Source organism: Amaranthus tricolor, chromosome 12, assembly GCF_026212465.1.
Source record: "Amaranthus tricolor cultivar Red isolate AtriRed21 chromosome 12, ASM2621246v1, whole genome shotgun sequence".
Classification (NCBI taxonomy): Eukaryota; Viridiplantae; Streptophyta; class Magnoliopsida; order Caryophyllales; family Amaranthaceae; genus Amaranthus; species Amaranthus tricolor.
Genome location: NC_080058.1, coordinates 11607797 through 11630164, shown reverse-complemented (window position 1 = coordinate 11630164; position 22368 = coordinate 11607797). Strand labels below are relative to the sequence as shown.

Genomic DNA, 22368 nt, shown 5'->3' with positions numbered 1-22368 from the left:
CACCCTTGGCGGATCCTCTATTACCACGTCCAGTCTTAATTTGAAAAAGGCCTCGTCTGTAGTCAAATGCGACGATCCCATGGAAGTTTGCCTTCTCAGTGTTACGGGTGATAATTCTTGTGGCGTGCGAAGTGTACTTACTTCCCCCAATTAGCCATGTATTTGCATTCTTGCGTCTTTTAACAAAATAATCATTAACATGGTAGAAGGTGAACTCCACAAGAGTAGTTATAGGCAAGAAACGTACACTCTTCATCACGTTATTGAATACTTCGGCTAAGTTGGTATTAGTAACACCATACCTATACCCTCCATCATGACATATTGACCATTTACACATATTACCAACTTGATCAATCCAAAAAAGAGCTTCTCGATTAGCAACACCAATAGCCTTCAATCCCTCGATGACCTTATGTGGTTGTCTTTGCTCTGCAGTCCTTCCATACATCTTCTTCAGCTTCACATTACCCATTGACGGTTGAAGTTACTTACCAAATGCCGCAAGCAAAACCTATGATGGGCATTCGGAGGTTGCCATTCCGGCTCCTCCATGGTTGCTAGAATGCCCACATGTCTATCGAAAATAACACATAAACCTGGACTATATACATCACATGCTTACGAACACATGTCATAAACCAAGACCACGCGGCTATGCATTCTTTCTCTACCAAAGCAAAGGCAAGCGGGAAGATTCCCTTGTTCCCATCTTGAGCAATCACAGTTAACAACGTATAGCGATACTTACCATACAAATGTGTTCCATCAATGGCAATAAGGGGTTTTCAATACTTGAACCCCTCAATACTAGGTTTAAAAGCCCAGAACACACTTTGGAAAGTTCTAATACTAGGACGGACGTACACACCAACATCATTATCTTCCTTAAAGAACTCAACTACAGTCTCAGGGTTAGAAACTTGCATTGCTTTCAAGAAGCGTGGAAGAATAGGATAAGAATCTTCCCATGTCCCATAGATGGAGAGAAGGGCTTGCTGTTTAGCACACAATGCCCGCTTATAGATCACTTCGACACCAAATTGGTCTTTCACCATTTGTCGCATCACAGAGACCTTAATTGATGGGTCTTTAGCAACGCAATTTCTAATAAGATTGTTAATCACTGAAGATGTTAAATGAATGTGTCCAGCTGACACATTTTCAGTACTTAATACACAATCCCCATGCTTCCCTTTATATGTAACAATCTCCCATGCAGGTGAATAGGAGCTCAACCTAGCCCTAAACCTCCAAGCACACCCTCTCTTACACTTCAAGGTGAGCACGGTTTGATTTGAAGTCTCAGTTTGGTACTCAACGTTCCTACGAATATGATACAATCTAACAGCATCTAACAACGCACCCTTGTTGTCAAACATCATACCCTTTTGAAACTCTCCTTCATCGGTGTAGGTTGTATCACAAGCCCAAGACCTCCAAGAGTTGTCCTTAACGTGTTCATCTAGAGGGGGAACTAGTGCATAAGGTGTAGGAGCAATGATTGTTGGAATGTTGCCTAAGCTCATGTCATTAGCTAGAGCCTCCTCATCAACACCCACATTGTCCTCAGAAGGAGCTTCAACGAATTCATTACTCTCACTATTAACATCACCCCAAGGCTCATTTGTATCTTCTAAGTTAAAAGTATCATCATTTGAGATTTGAATTTGAAGTTGATTGGGTTCATTAGAGGGAGAAGAGGAAGATGGCATAATGGGATTTTCGGTTTCTTGGGTAGGGAAGGGCGTATAAGAAGGAACAAACGAAGTTACATTCAGGAATGCATTTGTTTCTACAACATTGACATCTTGATTTCCTAGGGGTATCTCTTCTACATACAACTCTAAAGAAGGAATAGAGGTAGACTTTGAATACTCCCACATTGCATCTATAGCCTCCTATCCTCAACCGAAAAAGCTAACAATTCTCCACTCATATTGTATTTAAAACTTACATTAACAGTACTTCTTGTAGTGTCAATGCCAATCTTAGAGCATATAAAATGTTTAAATTCATTCAAGTCCATGTTTGAGTTGCATGCAAACAGTTTACGTCTTCTCCCAACATACTTAACATTGCTAGTACTTGATCGAATTGAACCATTCCAAAAACATACAACAGTCACACGAAATGAAGCCATTTCTACAACAATACGTACAAAATCAACATCACCATTAAGTTCATAAATATATACATATATAACAACATTGATTAAATTTAGGTTTTACATTCAAACATTCTCTAAATTAAACTCAAATTTAGGGTTTGCATTGAAACATTCTCTACATTAAACTCAAACATCTTCTACATTAAATTCATGAACAAACAACCTCATTATGAAGATCATGGAAAATAAAAAGTACATTCGACATATTCATAGAGTTTAAGTGTAAATGACCACTATAAATGACATATATTTTAAAATCAACAACAAATAAAAAATTTATAATAACAAGTTTATGAACTTGATGAGGAATTTGTGAACCCTAATTTTCGAAAAAAGAAAAAAATACAAAAAAATAGTACCTTAAGTGAATGTAGGAAGATTATAGAACTAATTAGTAGTAGAAACTTGAAATTTGATGAGATTAATTGAAGGATTGAAGTTATTTTAATGGTGGAAAGTAGAGGGAGATTTCGTGGGTTGTTTCGCTGATACAAAATCGGGTTAAATGAGGAAGGAGGAAGAAGCCTGCTGAATTTAGAAACGTATTAAATCGCTGTTACTAACAGCGACTTGACCAGTTGACCAGTCAAACAATAGGTCGCTGTTAGTAACAGTGAAATAAACTTTGACTAAAATTTCGACCATTTCATTATACTCGCTGTTAATAAGTGCGAGTATACACCAAGCCTAGCTTCTGAGGCAAGGATGCTTATTTTGGGAATAAAGTTTGAACAAAGCTTGTTTTTTGAATAAAGTTGTTAAATTATCTTATTTTTTTAAAATTTTCTCAAGTTAACGACTATAGTCCCTCTCACCAAAAGAAAATCAAGAAAGAAATGAATAAAATGTGTATGTTAAAACTTCAAGTTAACGGCTATGGAAGATGGAAATGTTTTTACTTATTGGTGTGTTTTTTACATTGGTGAACTTCCATATTTATAGCCAAGTTCTACCTACAATTATATTGAATGCATTCACATTAGAGTAAATTCATTAATTACCTTTCACACTATATTTCAACACCCCCCCTTGAATGCATTCTAATTATTAAAAAAAAGAGTAAAATATTATTACAATATTTCTATTTAATACTACCTCATTAAAAACCTTGTCAGGAAAAACCCAATGGGATAAAAACCTAAACGAAGGAAAAAAGAGTGCAGTGAGTATGATTCTCCCACTGAGTTCAACAAATATCTCATAGATGACACATTCCAATTTTATGTACAATTGTTCGAACCTCTTTGATGGAAGGGACTTTGTGAACAAATCTACAAGATTTTCGCTTGATTGAATTTGTTTAACTTTTACTATTTTATACTTTTGGAGGTCATGTGCGAAGAAAGTTTTTGGTGCTATGTGTTTGGTTTCATCCCCTTTTATGAAGTCTTCACTAACTTGTTCAATACAACCGGTATTGTCTTCAAAAATTATAATTGGAGAATTTATCATCGAATTTATCCCACATTCTTCTTGAATATGACCAATTACTGACCTTAACCAAATGCATTCTCTACTTGTTTCATATGCGATCAATTCTACATGGTTTGATGATGTAGTTGTCAGTTTCTGTTTTGTGGATCTCTAAGATATTGCGGTACCTCCATATGTGAATACATATCCATTTTGTGATTTAGCCTTATGGGGATCTGATAAGTATCCAGCATCAGCATATCCAACAAGAGTAGCATCTTGCTTTGATCGATAAAATAACCCGAGATCTTTAGTTTCTCGAAGGTAGCGCAATAAATGTTTTAACCCACTCCAATGTCTCTTTGTTGGTGAATTGATATACCTAGCTAATAAATTAACATCGAAAGCAATATCAGGTCTTGTATTATTAGCTAGATACATCAGAGCTCCAATTGCGCTTAAGTATGGCACTTCGGGGCCAAGAATCTCCTCATCTTCTTCACAAGATCGAAATGTATCATCTCTTGGTTTTCATGTTCGCACTATCATTGGAGAGCTCAACGGATGAGCTTTGTCCAAATGAAATCTTTTTAGAACCTTTTCTGTATAGTTGGATTGGTGCACAAAGATTCCACCCCTTAAGTGCTCTATTTGTAATCTGAGGCAAAATTTTGTTTTCCCTAGATCTTTCATTTCAAATTCTTTCATCAGGCATTTTGCAATTTGTTCAAGCTCTTTGGAAGTTCCAATGATGTTTAAATCATCAACATTGTAGCAGGAGCGGCACTCTCGATACATAATTAACATTAATAATTATACTTAAGATAAATAATGCGGAAGTGTAAAACGCCGAACTGCTAAAAACCATTTAAACTAAAATCGTTCAAAACTTAAGTAAAAAAAAATATCTTACAACTGAGAAAATATAAAATAAGGTTTACTTAAATACGATAAAAAAACATAAGTACAATATAGTCATCAAGTAAAATCATTGAAACTAAGTCCTCGATAGAATAATTAAAGTTGCGGCCTGGATCGAAACTTGAGCTAAATTTTCCTGCAAAATACTGTCATCCATAATACGGATGACAGCCGATTAAATCGGTCATCGATAAAGCCGAGTACAATTTTCTCAACAAGCTTATGATGCGATAGTTAAATCATGCTTACAAAATAATCATCAAGCACAATATAAAAGGTTATTACTCATTATTGACCTTTACTAAGCCATTAAGTTACATTCTCAATACTTGTAGAAGTTCATTACTGCTACTAAATACTTGGTAACGTTAATGCTTATTTAATCAAATTCAACTAAGCCTCATAACTTTACCATCATAGCACATCACAAGATCACAACAATAATGACAACTGATATATGTAAGGGTCTGGTTAGGTGAAGACCGTAATCCTAAACCCTAACTGTGGCGGGAGTCGTCACTCCTCTCAATACTGTTATGTTCGAGACTTCACAGGATGGGTTTTTCTCGGACCCCCTGTCTGACACCGCATTTTACGTGCCGGCTAACACGGACGCCGGGATTTTACATGCCGGTCCATGGTTCGACGTTACCTTACTATCAGAGTCATACAATCAATATCATGCAATATCAAACAAGACTCTAAACCGAAATAGTTTACATTCTTATAAGTCAAACTGGCACTAGTCAAAAATTTGACAATTCTACCCTTTTAATAGAAACAAATTACTAGTATCTAATAAATTAATATTAATTAATTAACAAATTTTCGTAGCTATACTAAGATTACTGAGGCTAAACTAAGTCATTATTATGTCATAAATAATCATAAAAGTCAAGAGTAATATTAATAACGTATTTTATCAAATAATCAGTAAAATAGTAAAACGAATTTATCGTAACTATAAAAAAACATAATCCGACAAGTTATTAAAGGTCCAAAATCTAAATGAAATGAGTTTTCAAGAAAAACAACGCTAAGCATTTTAACAAATGTTTTTGACTATTTTACCAATAAACCGATTAAAAATTTATCAAAACACCAAGATGATATGGAATCATTTTAAACACATAAGTTTATTTAACTAGTAAAATTCATATATATTTATATCATCATATTAATCAAAAATTTCCATATATATGACTATTTTTTCGAGTGTCCCAAAAGTATTATTGTTTTGACGAAAATATCACTAAACTGGATATGACTTTAATATTACCATGTAAAGTTTAAATGACTAAAATAAAATCATGTTGATCATGCTTTTATATTATCGAGTAACCATAAATAAATATCACATAACGAGAGAGTTAAGAAAATGTGTACCATTTTCCTCCAAAGGTGGTGCTAAACCAAGTAAGAAAATAATAATAAGAAAATAAGAACTTAAAGGAATAAGCTCCAAAAGAGAATGTCTTCAAGGTTCCAAGCTTCAAAAAAGTAGATCTTCAATTACCCAAAAGAAAATGATATCCAAGCTCCACAAGATAATACTTGATTTTTTAAAAATTGATGATTATTGGCTTAAGAAGTGATAAGATCAAGCTTCATCTTCATTTGATTCTTCAACAAATAAAAAGGGTATAAAGTTAGTAAGATGTTAATGAAGTGAAGATATAAGAAAGAATGGTAGAAAGATTTGATGATGGAGGTGCAAGTGATCTCATGGCTAAGGAGGGGTATTTATAATGGGTTTTGGGCAACTTTTTAGTTCATAAGATTGTATGAAAAAGAAGGCTAACTTGTGTAAGTGATTTAGAGTGTGTAAGTGAATGTGTAAGAGTTGGAGTGTGTAAGTAGATGTGTAAGAGTTTGGAGTGTAGAAGAAGGTTAACTGGTGTAAGGAAATGGTGATAGCTTGTGCAAGTGATGAACATTATGGATTGATGTAGAAAGGATTTTGGTTCATCAAATTTTTGTTCTAGTTTATACTAGTGAAATGTTTTAGATTAATGGGAAAGTATGATTAAGGTTTGATCATGAAAATATGATAGTTTACTTAGAAAATTTTACTTAAAACTATACTTAAAGTTAATAAGAAAAATATAGTTAATTTTTAGGTATAAAATAATTAAATCAAAGTTGTAAGGTTAAAATGATAAGTAGTAAAGTTGGTTTAAGGAAACGAAATTGAAGCATAACGTTTTAATAAAACCGTAAATATAATATTAAAATTTTACTTTTCGTAGTATAAAATAATAAAATGATATTTTAGTGCTTATAAAGAAATTTAAGAATATATATATAGATATATATTTATATATATTTTTAAGTTTAATATTTGGAAGAAATTACAAAAATCGGAATAAGGTTTAGGAATTAAAGGTGATTTGAATTAGATAACCAAAGGATTAGGAATTCGAAAAGAAATTTCGGAATAATTAATCAGAAGATTAAGATTAAGAAATTTGAACCTGTTACAAACATAAACTGCAATTATAGAAAATCCTGATTGAGTCCGTTTAATAAATACACAAGGACTGATTTGATCATTTTTAAATCCTTCTTTCAGGAGATATTCACTAAAACGGTTGTACCATATTCTGCCAGATTGTTTTAGTCCATAAAGTGACATTTTTCATCTTTATGGAAAAGCATTTCTCTTGATTTGTGGTTTTCTAGTAATTTAAGTTCTTCAGGGACTTTCATATAAATGTTTCTATCAAGTGATTCATGTAAATATGCGGTCAAAACATCCATAAGTCGCATTTGCAACCTGTTTGAGACAGTTAGACTTATCAAAAATCTTAGTGTAGTTGCATCTACTACTGGAGAATACGTTTCCTCATAATCAATCCCTAGTCTTTGGGAAAAACCTCGTGCTACAAGTCGTGCCTTATATCCAACCACTTCATCTTTCTCATTCCTTTTTCTTACAAACACCCATTTATAACCTACCGGTTTTATACCATTTGGTGTTTGGGTAATTTGTTCAAAAACTTCTTGTTTCTCAAGTGACTTTAATTCTGCTTGAATAACATCTTTCCATTTTGACCAATCATTCCTATGCCGACATTCTTGTATCGTTCTTGGTTCTATATCATTTTCATCAAGTGTTATTTCGGTGGAAATTGAATGAGCAAGTGCGTCATTAACAATAACATTCTTTCTATTTATTTGCCTTTTAGTTGAAATGTAATTAATCGAAATTTCATTGTTATCTTTTATATCATTATTTTCTTCTTCTTTGAGATTTTCATCCTCATCTCCAAAACTTATTTCTTTACAATTCATTGAAGAAGTAATATTGGTAACATTTGCCATTTCATTCAACCTTTTGGATTTTCTTTGTTTCAAATCCTTTGAACCAAGTGGCGTTCCACGCTTCCAATGTGTAATATATTCATTTTCAGTGGCTTTGTTAACAATGGGAATTTCAATTGGTGCCAGAATATTTGCCGCAGGAATATATGATTTTGTCACTTGCTTTGTTTCTACAAATGCATCAGGTAATCTGTTTGCAATATATTAATTATGGACAATTTTTCTAACTTCTTATTCAGAAGCATTTATTTTTGGATGATATATTTTCAAATGCATTGCATTGCATTCCATGTGAGATCTATTTCCTTATTTGGGTCCGCTTTCTCTCCCCGTAAGAAGATTGTCTCATTAAAATGACAATTTGCAAATCTAGCATTAAATAAATCACTAGTCATTGGTTTTAAATATTTGATAATTGATGGGCATACAAATCCAACATGAATTCCCATCCTTCTTTGTTGACCCATTTTTGTACGTTTGGGGTGGTGCAATAAGGACATATACTGCACATCCAAATATTTTCAAGTGTGATATATTTGGTTCTTGACCATGCACTAATTATTGTGGTTAATATTTATGATAAGCACTTGGTCACAATCATATCAATGATGATTCATGTATTATTGCATGGCCCCACGTAGATGATGGCAATTTCGACCTCATTAATAATGGTCTTGCTATTAATTGAAGTCTTTTAATCGATGATTCAGCCAGACCATTTTGAGTATGGACATGAGCTACATACTGGATGTTCTACGTCTATTCCAATTGACGTACAATAATCATTAAAATTTTGAGATGTAAATTCTTCGACATTGTCAAGCCTTATTCGCTTAATTGTATGATTTGGAAATTGATTTCTCAATCGAATGATTTGAGCAAGTAATTTTGCAAATGCCACATTTATAGTTTGTAGGAGACTTACATGTGACCATCGTGTTGAGGCATCAATCAATATCATAAAATATCTAAATGGCACATAAGTAGGATTAATTGGCCCACATATATCTCCATAATTCTTTCTAGTAACTTAGGAGTTTCAGTAGCAATTTTATTTACAGATGGTCTAATTATCAATTTGCGTTGTAAGCATGCAGAACATGATAATTCATTTGGTTGGGGAATTCTCATTTTTTTCATTGGATGCCCAATTGAATTTTTAATAATTTTTTGCATGATTCCCACACCAGGATGACCCAATCGTTCATGCCATAAATTCATCATTTCTTTATTATCTAACTTCTGGTTGGACACCATATTAATCTCAACCGGTTTTATATCAATACGATATAATCCTGATGAGTATGCTGGTAATTTTTCATGAATGTTTTTCTTGCCACATTTTTCAGATGTGATGCATAAATATTCAGTGTGATTTTCGGTCATTGTTTCTAAATGATAACCATTTTGGCGTACATCTTTAAAACTTATGAGATTTCGTCGAGATTTACTTGAATATAAAGCATCATTAATTACTAGTTTTGTCCCATTTGGAAGTATTATTTGAGCTTTTCCATATTCTTCTATTAGTTTGGTAGTTCCAGAGATTGTGGTGACATTTGCTTTCACCATCTACAACTCAGAAAAGTATTCTTTATGCTTTAGGATAGTGTGAGTTGTTTTACTATCTAGGAGGCATTGATAATTAAATTCATTTTCAAACTGATTCATATCTTCATATTAAATAAATAGATAATTAGTTAAAATAAAATTTCATTAACCTTAGATGATATCAATACATAAAAAAAAAGATTGCATATAATAAGAAAATACAACTAAGTAAGCATCACAACATTGTTAAGAAAAATTCAAATATCTTCATCATATTCTTTATCATTTTTATCGCCATCCAAATAGAAGTCTAAAAGGTCAAGATTAGGCATTAACGTGCTTACTTTATTATAAGGATCAACATTAGGCATTGAGGTGCTTGCTTCATTAAAGTTTGCTTCCACACCTTTTCCCTTTTTCTTTTGGGAAGCTAGATACAGCTCTACGAAATGTTTGGCAGTACGACATGTACGTGCCCAATGCCCTGTCATGCCACAATTGTAACAAATACTTTCTTTTCCTTCTTGATGGCTATTTTTATTCTGATATTCAACTTGTTTTCCCCTTTGAGAATTATTATTGTAATAACCATTTTGACAATTTTGGGGAAAGTGGCCTCTACCGAATCTTTGGAACTTTCTACCATGTCCATTAATATTTCCACAACCTTGTCCTCGTCCTCTTCCTCTTCCTCGAAAATTTCCGCGTCTTCTATCACGGTTATTATAATTTCCACGACCTTTATTTTCAACAGCATGTGCTTCAGGCACATGTGTTTCAGTAGAGTGTGTCTCACGGATAGCTTGAGATCCAATAGGTCTCATATTATGAATTTTTCCAGACAAGATCATTATGTTGTTTAGGCCCTTCTTCCCAAGCCCTTCTTCGATGCGTCACTGTAAACTATATAATCCAATTTAGGGTTAGGTAGAGTAAGAACAAGGGTTGTGGTTAACCTTTCCTTCAGAGTCATAAAAGCCTGTTAGCACTCGTCACACCATTCGAACTTCTTCTCTTTCTTCATCAACGAAGTCATAGGCCGAGCAATGCACGAGAAATCTTTGACAAAACGACAGTAATACCCAGCCAAACCTAAGAAACTTCGTACTTCTATGACATTCTTTGGCGACAACCAGCTCCGCACCGCCTCTATCTTTGCCGGATCCATCAAACACCCTCTTTAGGAACAAAATGACCCAGAAACGACACCTTCTCTAACCAAAATTCGTACTTCCACAGCTTTGCGTACAGTTTGTGTTCTCGCGGAGTTTGTAAAACTAAACATAGATGTCCCTCATAATCATCCCGGTCCTTGGACTAAACCAGTATGTCATCAATGAAGACTACTACGAACTTATCCAGGTAAGCACTAAATACCTGGTTCATCAAACACATAAAAGCAAATGGGGCATTTGTTAATCCAAAAGGCATCACGGTAAACTCAAATAGTCCATAACGTGTCCTAAAAGCCATCTTATGTAACTCTCCCTCAACGATCCTCAATTGATGATAACCCGACCTCAAGTCAATTTTTGAAAAGATCCCAGCTTCCCTTAATTGGTCAAACAAATCATTTATTTGGGGTAACGGGTACTTGTTCTTAACGGTCACCTTGTTTAACTCCTTATAGTCAATACAAAATTTCAAATTGCCGTCCTTCTTTCTCACGAATAGCAACAGAGCGTCCCAAGGTGAAACACTTGGTTGGATATAACCCTTATCCAATAATGCTTCAAGTTGAGACTTCAATTCCTCTATCTCCTTTGGGGCCATGCGATACGGGGCCTTTGAAATTGGTCCCGTTTCAGGCACCGAGTCTATCATGAAATCAATTTCTCGTTGAGGTGGCATGCCGGAAATATCATCAGGAAAAACATCCACGAAATAATTCACAACAACAATATCATTAAGGTCCACCTCATTTTCCCCTCCTGACTGATGTGACACAAGTACAAAGGATATCCTTGTCTCACGAGTCTTTGTAACTCCAAGGTTGACATTAAGTTTGTTTTAGGCTCCTTGGAATATTTCGTATACCTAATGTTTTCCCCGAGTGGTTCTACCAACAACACTCTCTGCTCTCTACATTCAATTGTAGCTTTGTATTTTCCTAACTAATCCATTCCCAAATTTACCTTCAAACCCTCCATGTCTAACACGTACAAATTACTAGGAAAGACAACTTTCCCTATAACCACATCCGTCGCCTGGTCAGCTTCCCTTGAACTGACCGTAGATACTCGTCCACTAGCCGGCTGGTGCGTTCATTCCTCCCCCTGGTTTTCCACACGTTGCATTCCTAAATCTTCAAATTCCGTCCGACCCTGTCCTCCATTAAATTGTCGTTGGAGCCTCTGATCATTGTTACCATGATGACCTCCCCCAGTTTGTTGGTTGCCTTGCTTCCCAAAGTTGCTCTGGTATTGTTTCCGGTGTTGTTCTCCCAGTTGTCAATTCTCACTTACTTTCTTTATGTAGCACTCATACTCCCTATGCCCCCTCTTGTGGCAAAAATTACATTCAACCAAATTTCCTTCACAATCTTATTCGGGGTGGTTTTTCTTGCATCTTCTGCAAAAATACTTCCTTTCCTTGCCATCCCGATCAAGCGAAGGCTTTACATACCTCGCTTCTCCCTTGAGTCCAGCATTCACACTAGAGCTACTCCCTTGGAACCCACTAAAAGTCTTTGGCTTCTTCTGATAGAAGCCTGAAGGTGCTAATGAGGTCTGACTAACCAATTCCTTCCTCTTCTCCGTAATACTTCCCCTCTCCTTTTCTTTCTACTTCCGTAAGATATTCCCCACCTGAGCTACACGCTTATACATTTGGTCTAACGTGTTGTAGCAATCACTTTTGATATGTTTTTGAATGTCAAAAGATAATCCCAGTTCAAAGCGTTGCGTTTTCTTCTCTTTGGTGGGTACATCATCTGGGCAGGATTTGATGTACTCCATAAACTCGTGGTAGTATTCATCAACAGTCAAACTACCCATCTCGAATCGAGCGAACTCGTTCGACTTGTCCTTTCTCACGTGCAGCGGGTAAAACTTCTCCCGCATAGCTCTATTAAACATAGCCCAATCAAAAACCCCTTCAGCTTGCTCTAATAGTCCCGCCTTACTGTTGGCCCACCAATAATCGACTTCCCCAATCAAATAGAAAGCAGCCTGATTGACTTTCAATTCTTCCGGATACTTTACTACGTCAAAGAGTTTACTCTCTTAACCAATGTTCAAGCTCTAACGGTTCTCCGTTACCATCAAAGGGTGATGGTTTGTTTTAACTAATCCTCTTGCTCATCTCAGAGGCTTGTTCAGACAAGGATCTTGTTCGTGGTGTACTAACCCCAGTCAACGCCTTAACCAAGTTCCTTAAAGTTCGGTTAGTATCATTTCTAGCTAATCTTTTCTGGGAGATTGGAGCATCTTTTGCAAATGAAAATAAAGGTGCTATAAGTATATTTCCTAAGATTCATAATGAGATAAGGCCTTAATCGTTTTTTTTACACCTTTTAAAACAACGAACACATAACTGGATTTCTCATTTATTACTACATAAACTATTTCACGCTTATTGTTCACCACATATGTGATAAAACAAAACCATAATACCTTTTTAAAAGTTCACTAGTTCTCATCATACTAAAAGACTACACCAAGTAAAATAAAAGAAACAAAAAAAAAATCAAAAATCACTTTACCTAAAGGTTTACATAAAAGAAAAAGAAACAAAATAAAATAAAATAAACAACTGAAAGGTAACAAAAATAATAACTAAGAGAAGCATCTAGCATTTGGCGTCTCTATTTTCAGAGCGCTCATCATAGGACATTGAGTCGAAGTCTTCAATCCTCAGCTCCTCCAGAATCACTGCTTGAACCCAAAGTTGCGTCCTCCATATCACTATATTCATCCCTAGACTCTTGGTGGTTCACTGGTGCTTCTTCTGGGTCCTCTTCAAGGTCTTCCTTGGGATCGTCCTTGTTAGCTACATTTCATCTTTATTTTTATCCCTATAAGTGGCTTGTTCAGCGTGAGGAAACTATATGTTATTGCATTGGTTTATTGGATTTTACGCTTGTTTTGTTGCTTTGGTGTTTCATTTCATTTCAGGATCTAATTATCAACACCGAGCACAAACTAGCCTCTTTTATTTCATACATTGCTCATCTAAACGCCGAGGGCTCAAAGAAGTGGAACATTTTGCAACTTGGATTCTTCAACCATTGATGTATTATTATTGAAGATTTTGGAAGGTATTACTTTGAATCATCAAATCATCTTCTTCATCCTTAGATTGAACCTAAAAGAGTAACTTCTATCTTTGCTTATATTGTTTTCAATTTATGTCACTTAGTTATCTTTAATTGTTTGCCTTTAGTTTCATATATTCATGCTTGTAGTTTTTCAACTTATACTGCACTCATCTCTTTAGGATAATCTAGTTTAATTTATTCATCTAGGATTCTTGACTTGTTTGCAATCTACAATTCAAATATGAGTATGAATGAGTAGTTTATTTTGGCTTAGGCTAGGCATTATCATCTTGTATGTAGCTTGAGTTGCTTTCTTTACCTTTGGTTTGGTTGTGTTGTTTATGGTTTAAGATGGATTTTGCTATCATGTTATTGTGTCGTTGAATTGAGGGCGAGAATCGATTTTTAACGATAATCTATGCTTAAAAGTTAAGACATCTCCATGAGAATAGGTAGATGCTTTGATTGGAAATGTTGAATGTGTGCTTCATGTCTTAAAATATGCTTAGCTCTATGAGAATACGTTTTTAGGAAGCTTTTGTTGCTCGAGAGAGAGCATTAATACTTGTGATACGTTCTTCCCCATAATAAAACATCCATGACCTTAGGTTAAAGTTTAGTAAACACTATTGTGAGAAAGCATAGCCTATGCCTCTTAGCTTATTGATCATTTTATCCTTCTTTTAGTTCATTGAATCCTTATTTACTGATTACTCGACACAAACTTTAACCGACACCGAACCGATGCTAACCCTATAGCTCAAATAACTGATCTTTACACGCATCCGAAAAATATCCGATCCGAAATACAACAGAACCGAATGACACCCATCCGAAACCAACCCGATCACCCGAATAAACACCCCTAAATAAACCAGAGTACTCAGAAAAAGGAAAGCTGGACAACTGAAGCAATGTAAACATATTAAACAGTGTGCCAGATGAGAAATTTATTTTAGGACAAATAAGCAAAACATAGAGAGCAAAACCAATAGATGATGGCACACTGGTTCACTGCAAGTGATATGGGAACTAAAATTGTAGCTCAAAGCCACTAATCCTTTTCCAATTACAGGGATGCACATCATTAATGAATCCTACTTCACTCCTCAAACTGAAGCCTTGGATCAACATCTACTTACGCTTAGAAGCACGCCTTCCCTGTCCCTTCTTACAAGGTCCCTTGCCACGACGCTTCAACATTTCGAGCTTACTCAACCGCCTGGAAACATTCAATAGTCAGCTATGGCCCTATGTATATGAATATTGTAACCATCATGTAAAATAAAGCAATATGGACAGCACAAGTTCCATATATCCATCAAAATTAAAGACAAAAAACAGTATGAAGAAACACTGTGAACATTGGAGAAAGCTTGAGAGCTGAGACCAGCCAAAAAACTTCGAAAACTACGAAAGTTGCCATCCCAATGTTATTGCTTCTTAGTTTTGTGTTCTGTCAAAAAAAAAAAACACTTTTTGTTTACGAAAGAATTTGTTCTCCGCTTCAGCTTGTCACATACGTCATGCTAGCACTTCACAAACTTGTTATCCCCTCTAAATTTTACTTGGAAGATCACTAAGATCACATCCCCTACAAAGTTAGCACAAAGCCACAATCCTATAATTTCATTGCTATTTCTTTAGTTAACTATCTCTAATCAATGCATGTGACTGAATTCTATAAGAATTCTCAGAAGAGAAACTCTCCATTTCCAAGCTTTCCTTATCCCTGTTACCTGTAATCTGCACACAATTTCACTCCCTGGGAGATGGCTTTCTGTAGTTTAGTTTCATTCCCAGGAAGTAGATGATAGGAAGAAGATGAGAATCTCGCTTACAATCCAAGATAAATTTTTCGTCTCATTTGGCTAAGATTTTGGGTTCTATCAAAGCACAAGCAAATATTTCTACTCCCATTAATCCCAGCTCTTTACTTTCTACCCTTTCCAGCTACAATAAAGAAAACAAAAAATCCCAGCATTATTTTATCTATAAAGTTGTTGTAATTAACAAATCATCACAATTGTAGTTCCTTATGAATCTGGTTGGAGTAAATCCGGTTTTCAGACAGTGATGTGACATCATTATTAGAAACCAACGTGACTGAAAAGCATTACTGCACCAATCATTCAATCTCGCTAGGTCTGTCCATTAAAAACTATTTATTTTGGCACTCTCCATCTATCTCCAAAAATCTTTGAAGAAAGAATGCATAATGAACTAGTCACACAATTTCTATATGTAACACAGCTGCTGTGTGTTTCATGACTTTCAAAGATTTAATTCTCACCATACTCACTTACAAGAAATAAGCAAACTTGTTATTAAAACAAGGCAAAGATGTATCAAGTACCCCAATGGAAACATGAATCTAGTTTCTCCTCCTTTTAAAATCACATAATATGTCCTCACTTTTTTAGTTGATACAGAAACCACAATTCATCAACTAATCCTGTCTCATCTGTAATTCCTTGTGTATACGGAAAAAAAAAAACTCAAGTGGTATCACATTAGATTCATGTTAGTGCGTAGTTTTCAAGTATCAGCATTTTATAAGTTTTAATTATAAATAAATAAATATATAAGAGATCAACTTAGTGCATTGGATAGCGCACATGTAGGGAGTGTAGCAACCAAAGTAAGGAAGATAGTATAATTAAATTCAACAAGACCCTAATTCAGGAATTTTCCATTTTCCATATACCCACATAAATCTGTTTTAAAGTCTTTGGAGCTTTTGATACAGCCACATTTAGAAGAGTAAATATGCAACGAGGAATGAATGACATCAAGTATCATTGTACCAAAAAAAAAATCCTTTAGTATTAGACATCTAACACTACGAGCTCACAAAAACATTAATGTTAGAGAGACAAAAGAAGCATGAATCAAGCTAGGCATAATTACAAGAAAATGATCAGCTTAAATATGAAAATTGAAACTTTAAACTGTAGCAAGATTTCATCTGCACTAGGATACAATTACAACCTAGATTTCTCTTGTTTCTCTACGTATTTTCAAAGAATCTTACACTTGGAAAATAATTCATATTATTTAGGACATGTTCTCCCCAATTGATTGGAAATGAAATTTAATTTAATAAGTGGAAACCATTTGAAAGTGATGGGAAAACCTGAACTAATCTGATCTTAACATACACAACAAATTGGAAAACATGATTGAGAAAACAGGTCCCAAGAATATATCATCGGCAAGGACTTCAACATACAAAGTGCAAAAATTTTTCTCAGGTTCTGGTATAATTCCTAGTTCCTATAGAGAAGTAAAGAAAATCCACTAAACTGAGAACAACCTGTTTTTCGGACTTGTTATCTAGCTAACTTCTTTAAGTTTCACTTAGTTTGTCAGAAACTTTTTTAGTTCTCCTTGTAATTTTCTAGGCCAATTTTTCTCCTGCCATCAAACCAGATTTCCGTGGAAGGTTATTACTTTCTCGGTTTCTCCACCAACAAAAAAGTTCTCGCTAGTAGACATACGGCATCCTTGATCCAAATGAATCAAAATAGCACGGGAAGGTTTGTGACTAGTAACCTCAACAACAACAGCAAGCCTTAATCCCATAAAATGGGGCCGGCTAAACAAATCAATAACCTGATTACAATTATCTTACAGTTTTCTACTTAATAATATTATTTATCCAACAAGATGAGTGAGTAAGATAATCAGTTTGTTTATCGTCGATTTGCTTTAGCCTACATCAAATGTGTGGCAGTGAGATTGGAAGAGGGAAAGTACCATCAGATGGGACAGAGGATCCGAACTGGTCAGAGACAGGGAGGTGGCTACAAATGACTGCTTGAGAAGATTGGCTCTAAAGGTGTGTGAATTGTTTTTGTATACTAGTATGGTTTATTACATCACTTTGAGGAGACCAATATTTATTAATATTGGTCATTAATCTTAAACAAAGTAAGTTGCCTCTGGAATGTTTGGCGATATGCCACAATGACAGGAATGTCCCCTAGCATAACCGCATTAAGAATTAGTGATGACGGGTTCTTTTTATCCTTGGAAAGATGGTTTTTTCTACAGATTTAGTGGCAGCAACCAAAAAAAATACTTCATCACCTTTTATAAACTTATATGATGAAAGATGCACACCATCAACTCATAATACAAAAGAAATCTTGATATCAATCTCAAAATAACTACACTGAAGGAAGTAGAGCCTTCTATTAATGCAGCTGAACATGAGTTATGGAGAGAAAAGGCTACAACAGCTGTGGAAAATGATGAAATTTCAGGTGGATTGAGCATTGAGATGTAGAAGAGTATTCCTGGGAACGCCCACTCTTCAAATAAGAAGCTTAAATTAATAAGAGTTATGTGCACAAGCATCAAATCCGGAAGAGTACATAGCTTTTAGGTGATTATTGACAAGAGTATGATGCACCTTCAGGCAATTAGACTATGACACACAGAAGAGAATATTTGTGGGCAATCCACTTTTTAAAATATATATAAGCCTGAAATCAGTAACAATAGTAGTGAATGGGCCACTGGCTCTACGGAAGAGCATTTTCAGGCAATGACAAGGGAGTATTGACTATTTCAATGGTTCATCCTAAGGACATAAACAAAAGACATGAACATCATGGCTTAAAATAAATTGGTATTTGTATTCGCCCTTTTCTCAGAGCTTATTCACTGTGACAGGTCATCTTGTTATCTCTACAAAGACTGAACCCCATCGCAAAGTAATCAAACTCTAAGACACCAAGGTTTCGATACAGAGAACCAACAGAAAAGAAATCATAAATTATAGTGTTATAAATTATAGAGTTAAAGTTAGGAACAAACAACATTAATCTCCAATTACGGCTGCAAATCAAAAATTCTGGCTTTAATGAACATTGTTAACAAATGCCCTGCTGAGAGTTGGTATTGAGACTCTTATTGACGCGTGAGGAGGAGAGCAATACTAAGACACAGCACAAGGCACGGTGCACCGGAACCTAAAGAAGTACTATGGCAAGCATAGATGATGCTAGTTGAGCAAGAGTTGGGACTATGCTGAAGCAAGCACTCAGCATAAGATATACTACCCTATTTTTCATGCTTCCTGCTACAAACCATTTATCATCCCTATCACAAAGCTTTCAAAATTCATTCAGAGAAAAAAGTTAGAATAAACATCCAACAAACTTGATAAATTAAATTAAGTGAAAAAAACTGATTGGTCTTCACACGGGCAAATAAACAAACAGCTGGTAGGCAAAACAAAACTTGGTAAAAAGAACGAGGATGTTTGAAGAAGAAAGACAGAAAAGGGGGGAAGAGTGTAGTACCTTTTTTCTTCCTGAGCCATGACATGTGGATCATCATGCTTAATGTCGTAAGGATACCATTGAGTAACTTTCTCTCCGATAAGCTTTTTCTTCAAAACTTTATGGGCAGATCTTTGAGCAGTAGGGTTTAATACATGACCAAATATTTGAGCCCTTACCTCCGTCACTCCTCTCACAACAGCAGCCGACACCAAATTCTTCAGCCCTGCCGCCGCGGTACTCATCCCTCTTTTGCTTCTCTTCCCCACTCTTTTCACTTGTCAAACGCTGAAGGTTACTTATTTGAGCAACTTCCTAGAATCCTGGTGAACATTGAGCAATATGGATTATTTTTCGTTGACATTATACGATTTTATAAAAAAGAAATACTTAAAAACAAATATGTGTGCTATAAGTTGTTTTACACTATTTAAAGTTGGTGTTTTAGCTATTGAAATAGGTATTTTAATCTATTTAAATTGTCATTTTAATCGATTAAAGTTGGTATATAGAGTTGATGATTTAACTATTAAGTTGTTGTTTTAACTTGTTAAGTTGTTTATCTATTGAAGTTAGTATTTTAACACATTGAAGTTGGTATTTTAACCTACTGAAGTTAGTGTTTTAACTAATAGTTGACTAAAACACCAACTTTAATAGATTAAAATTGTAATACCCTATATTTAGCTTGAAAAAGGATTGATAGACTACTCATACGAACAAGGTGCATCTTCTTTTCTAGGGAGTCCATTTGCTAAGAACTCTACAGTTAAGCGTGCTTGGTGGAGAGCAATCTTAGGATGGGTGACCTCCTGGGAAGTTTTCCCGGTTGCACACGAGTGAGGCCAAAGTGCGCTAGAAAGACTTGTGTTGGTTTGTGGGGCTAGTCTACAGTCTCCAAGAGTAGTCACCAGCGGTCCGAGGGGCCGGGGTATTACAAAAACACCAACTTAAATAAGTCAAAATAACAAATTAAACAAGGTTACAATAAAACAAATTACACATGATTCCTATCTCATTAGCTAACAATTTATATCTACCCAACTCTTAAACTAATGTCAAATTGAACCCAACTAGCTAATTTAGAAACCTTTCTCTAATTGTCTAAATACATGAATAGTTCATGCTCCCCCTTCCAAAGTCGTATCAAACATTTGATGAGCAAGGTTGTCTATCCAAATCCAAACAATAGATGTTTCAACCACATCGATATAGTCACCATCATTGTCATCGTTATTGTCTCCCATATTCAGTATCTAACAAAAGTTTAAGTGGATCAAACTCTATTTCTCTACCAATAAGATTATGAAAAAAATAACATGTAGATATAACATCGACATGTGTTTCAAATTTATACCAACGAGGGTTATTAGAATCGTAATTCTACCTAGCTAGGATTGTTGAGGGGGTAAGATCGAAATTGGTAGAATCAGATCGCACGATCATGTGATCCTACAAATATGCATTAATCTACTTTAGATTACTGATTATCAATTATATTTGTTCTCTTTTTAAGTTTTAAGGTGTAAGTGAAGTCTTTTTGACTTTATCAATTAAGTTTTGAAAAAAAATTACTTTTAATAATCATTTTTAAACTGTAAATCAAGAAAAACTTGAATTTTATAAGAGTTTTGATATAATTATTTTAAATATATATTGAGGTATAGCCCCTATTTCTAGAAAAATGCGCGAAAATAGATTGAGGTGGTTTACATATGCAAAAAAAGACTTTCGACGCCCCCGTGAGGAGGGTAGAAAGTATTATAGTAGAGGGAAAGAGGAGTCGAGGAAGACCCAAGAGAACTTGGGATAAGTAAATAAAAGTTGACTTGCATGAGTTAAACCTCTCTGAGGGCTTGACTAGGGATAGGGGTAGTTGGAGGCGCCATATATATATTTTAGACTACTGATGTCCTCTTAGATTACCTTTTGGTGTTCTTGCCCTCTTACTTTTCTTGTTTCTTTTATTATTAGTTTTTTTTTCTTTTTTTGCAGTTGTTCTACTTATTTATTTTATTTATAGGCATTTAATTTATCTTTCTTGTGTAGTTACGTCTTTTTATCTTTCTCGAGTAGGGGAACTCCTTCGGCCGCATTATCCTTTATGGGTATGAGTTGCCACCGTCCTTCCCTCCCCAAACCCTGTCCATAGTTTTTCTATGAGCGGGATACACCGGGTAGGATAATGATGATGATGATAATGATATATTTATAAGTAAGTCAAATCTGAATTATATAAAAATATTTTACGATTGACTTCCCATGTAGAATCGGATCATTGGATCGTAGGATTGTAGACCACCTAAATTCTTGAGCTTAGTAGGATCGCACGATTCTACCACATTAAAATCCTACGTACGATCCTGATCGGTCGCTTATTTTTAAATCGTATGATCGTAGAATTGTAGATCAGAATTAGGATCGCACGATTCTGCCACATTAAAATCCTACGTACGATCCTGATCGGTCGCTTATTTTTAAATCGTATGATCGTAGAATTGTAGATCAGAATTGGGATTCTGATAACTATGATACCAACTACAATTGCAAAGTATTGCCCAACGCATCTTAAGTAAACTAAAGTATCTTTATATTACATTTCTCGCAGACGAGTTGATGTGTGTATTTTATATATTATTTTCTACCATGCCCCCATTGTATTTTCATAGCATTTCTCGCGTATTTTGCTCAATTTTCTATTGGTTTTTATGCTTGGTTGGAGTGTTTGTTTCTTATCTATTTTGTAGGTACAAAGCTCTAATTATACTAGGAATCAACTCTTGGAGCGAGATTTGCAAGTTGGAAGGTCATAAGCTACTCAAAGGTCATTTTTGTGCTGACCAGGTCTCATACCCGGGTGGGTTTCCACATACCCGCCCGGGTGAGACTCTCATACCCGGGTGGGTTTCCACATACCCGGCCGGGTTTGCACTTAATACTTAGAAGAATTTGAAGATGCTATTTGGAGGAAAAAGTTTCCACATACCCGGCCGGGTGAGACTCTCATGCCCGGGCGGGTTTCCACATACCCGGCCGGGTGAGACTCTCATACCCGGGTGGGTTTCCACATACCCGGCCAGGCTTCAATTGAAGATTAAAATGCTCTGCTGCGTACCCGGGCGGGTTTCCACATACCCGGCCGGGTTTACTCCTGAACTTAGAAACTTTTTGATCTTTGAGATTTAGTTATGCCTCGTACCCGCCCGGGTTTTCACATACCCGGCCGGGTCAAGCAGTTATTTTTTTTGTAACTTCCGTTTCCTCCGATCTCTTTGGAGGAGGATATAAATAGCTTTTGAGGGGAATTTCCAGTTTGGGGTTAAGTTTTTTTTTCTGTGTTTTTGAGGGCTTGATATTGAAGGGATTTCTCATATTACTTGCTTTGAGGGATTGTTAATCAACATTTCGATATTGTAATCTTAATTATATTGAAGGTATTA

The 22368-nt window shown here is 35.3% G+C and overlaps 2 protein-coding genes across 2 annotated transcripts; both read right to left on the bottom strand.

The window, feature by feature from the left end:
• Positions 1-9636: 9636 nt before the first annotated feature.
• On the bottom strand, positions 9637-10230 carry LOC130828570 (uncharacterized). The gene is made up of 2 exons (XM_057694534.1): positions 9786-10230; positions 9637-9689 (listed from the first exon to the last, which is right to left on the bottom strand). Exons 1-2 carry the CDS (start codon positions 10228-10230, stop codon positions 9637-9639), a joined length of 498 nt encoding a protein of 165 aa, XP_057550517.1.
• A 4290-nt stretch (positions 10231-14520) lies between these two features.
• On the bottom strand, positions 14521-19288 carry LOC130797338 (uncharacterized). Its single transcript, XM_057659915.1, has 2 exons — positions 18950-19288; positions 14521-14859 (listed from the first exon to the last, which is right to left on the bottom strand). The coding sequence occupies exons 1-2, from the start codon at positions 19171-19173 to the stop codon at positions 14772-14774; spliced, it is 312 nt and encodes a 103-aa protein (XP_057515898.1). The 5' UTR covers positions 19174-19288; the 3' UTR covers positions 14521-14771.
• Positions 19289-22368: the final 3080 nt, after the last annotated feature.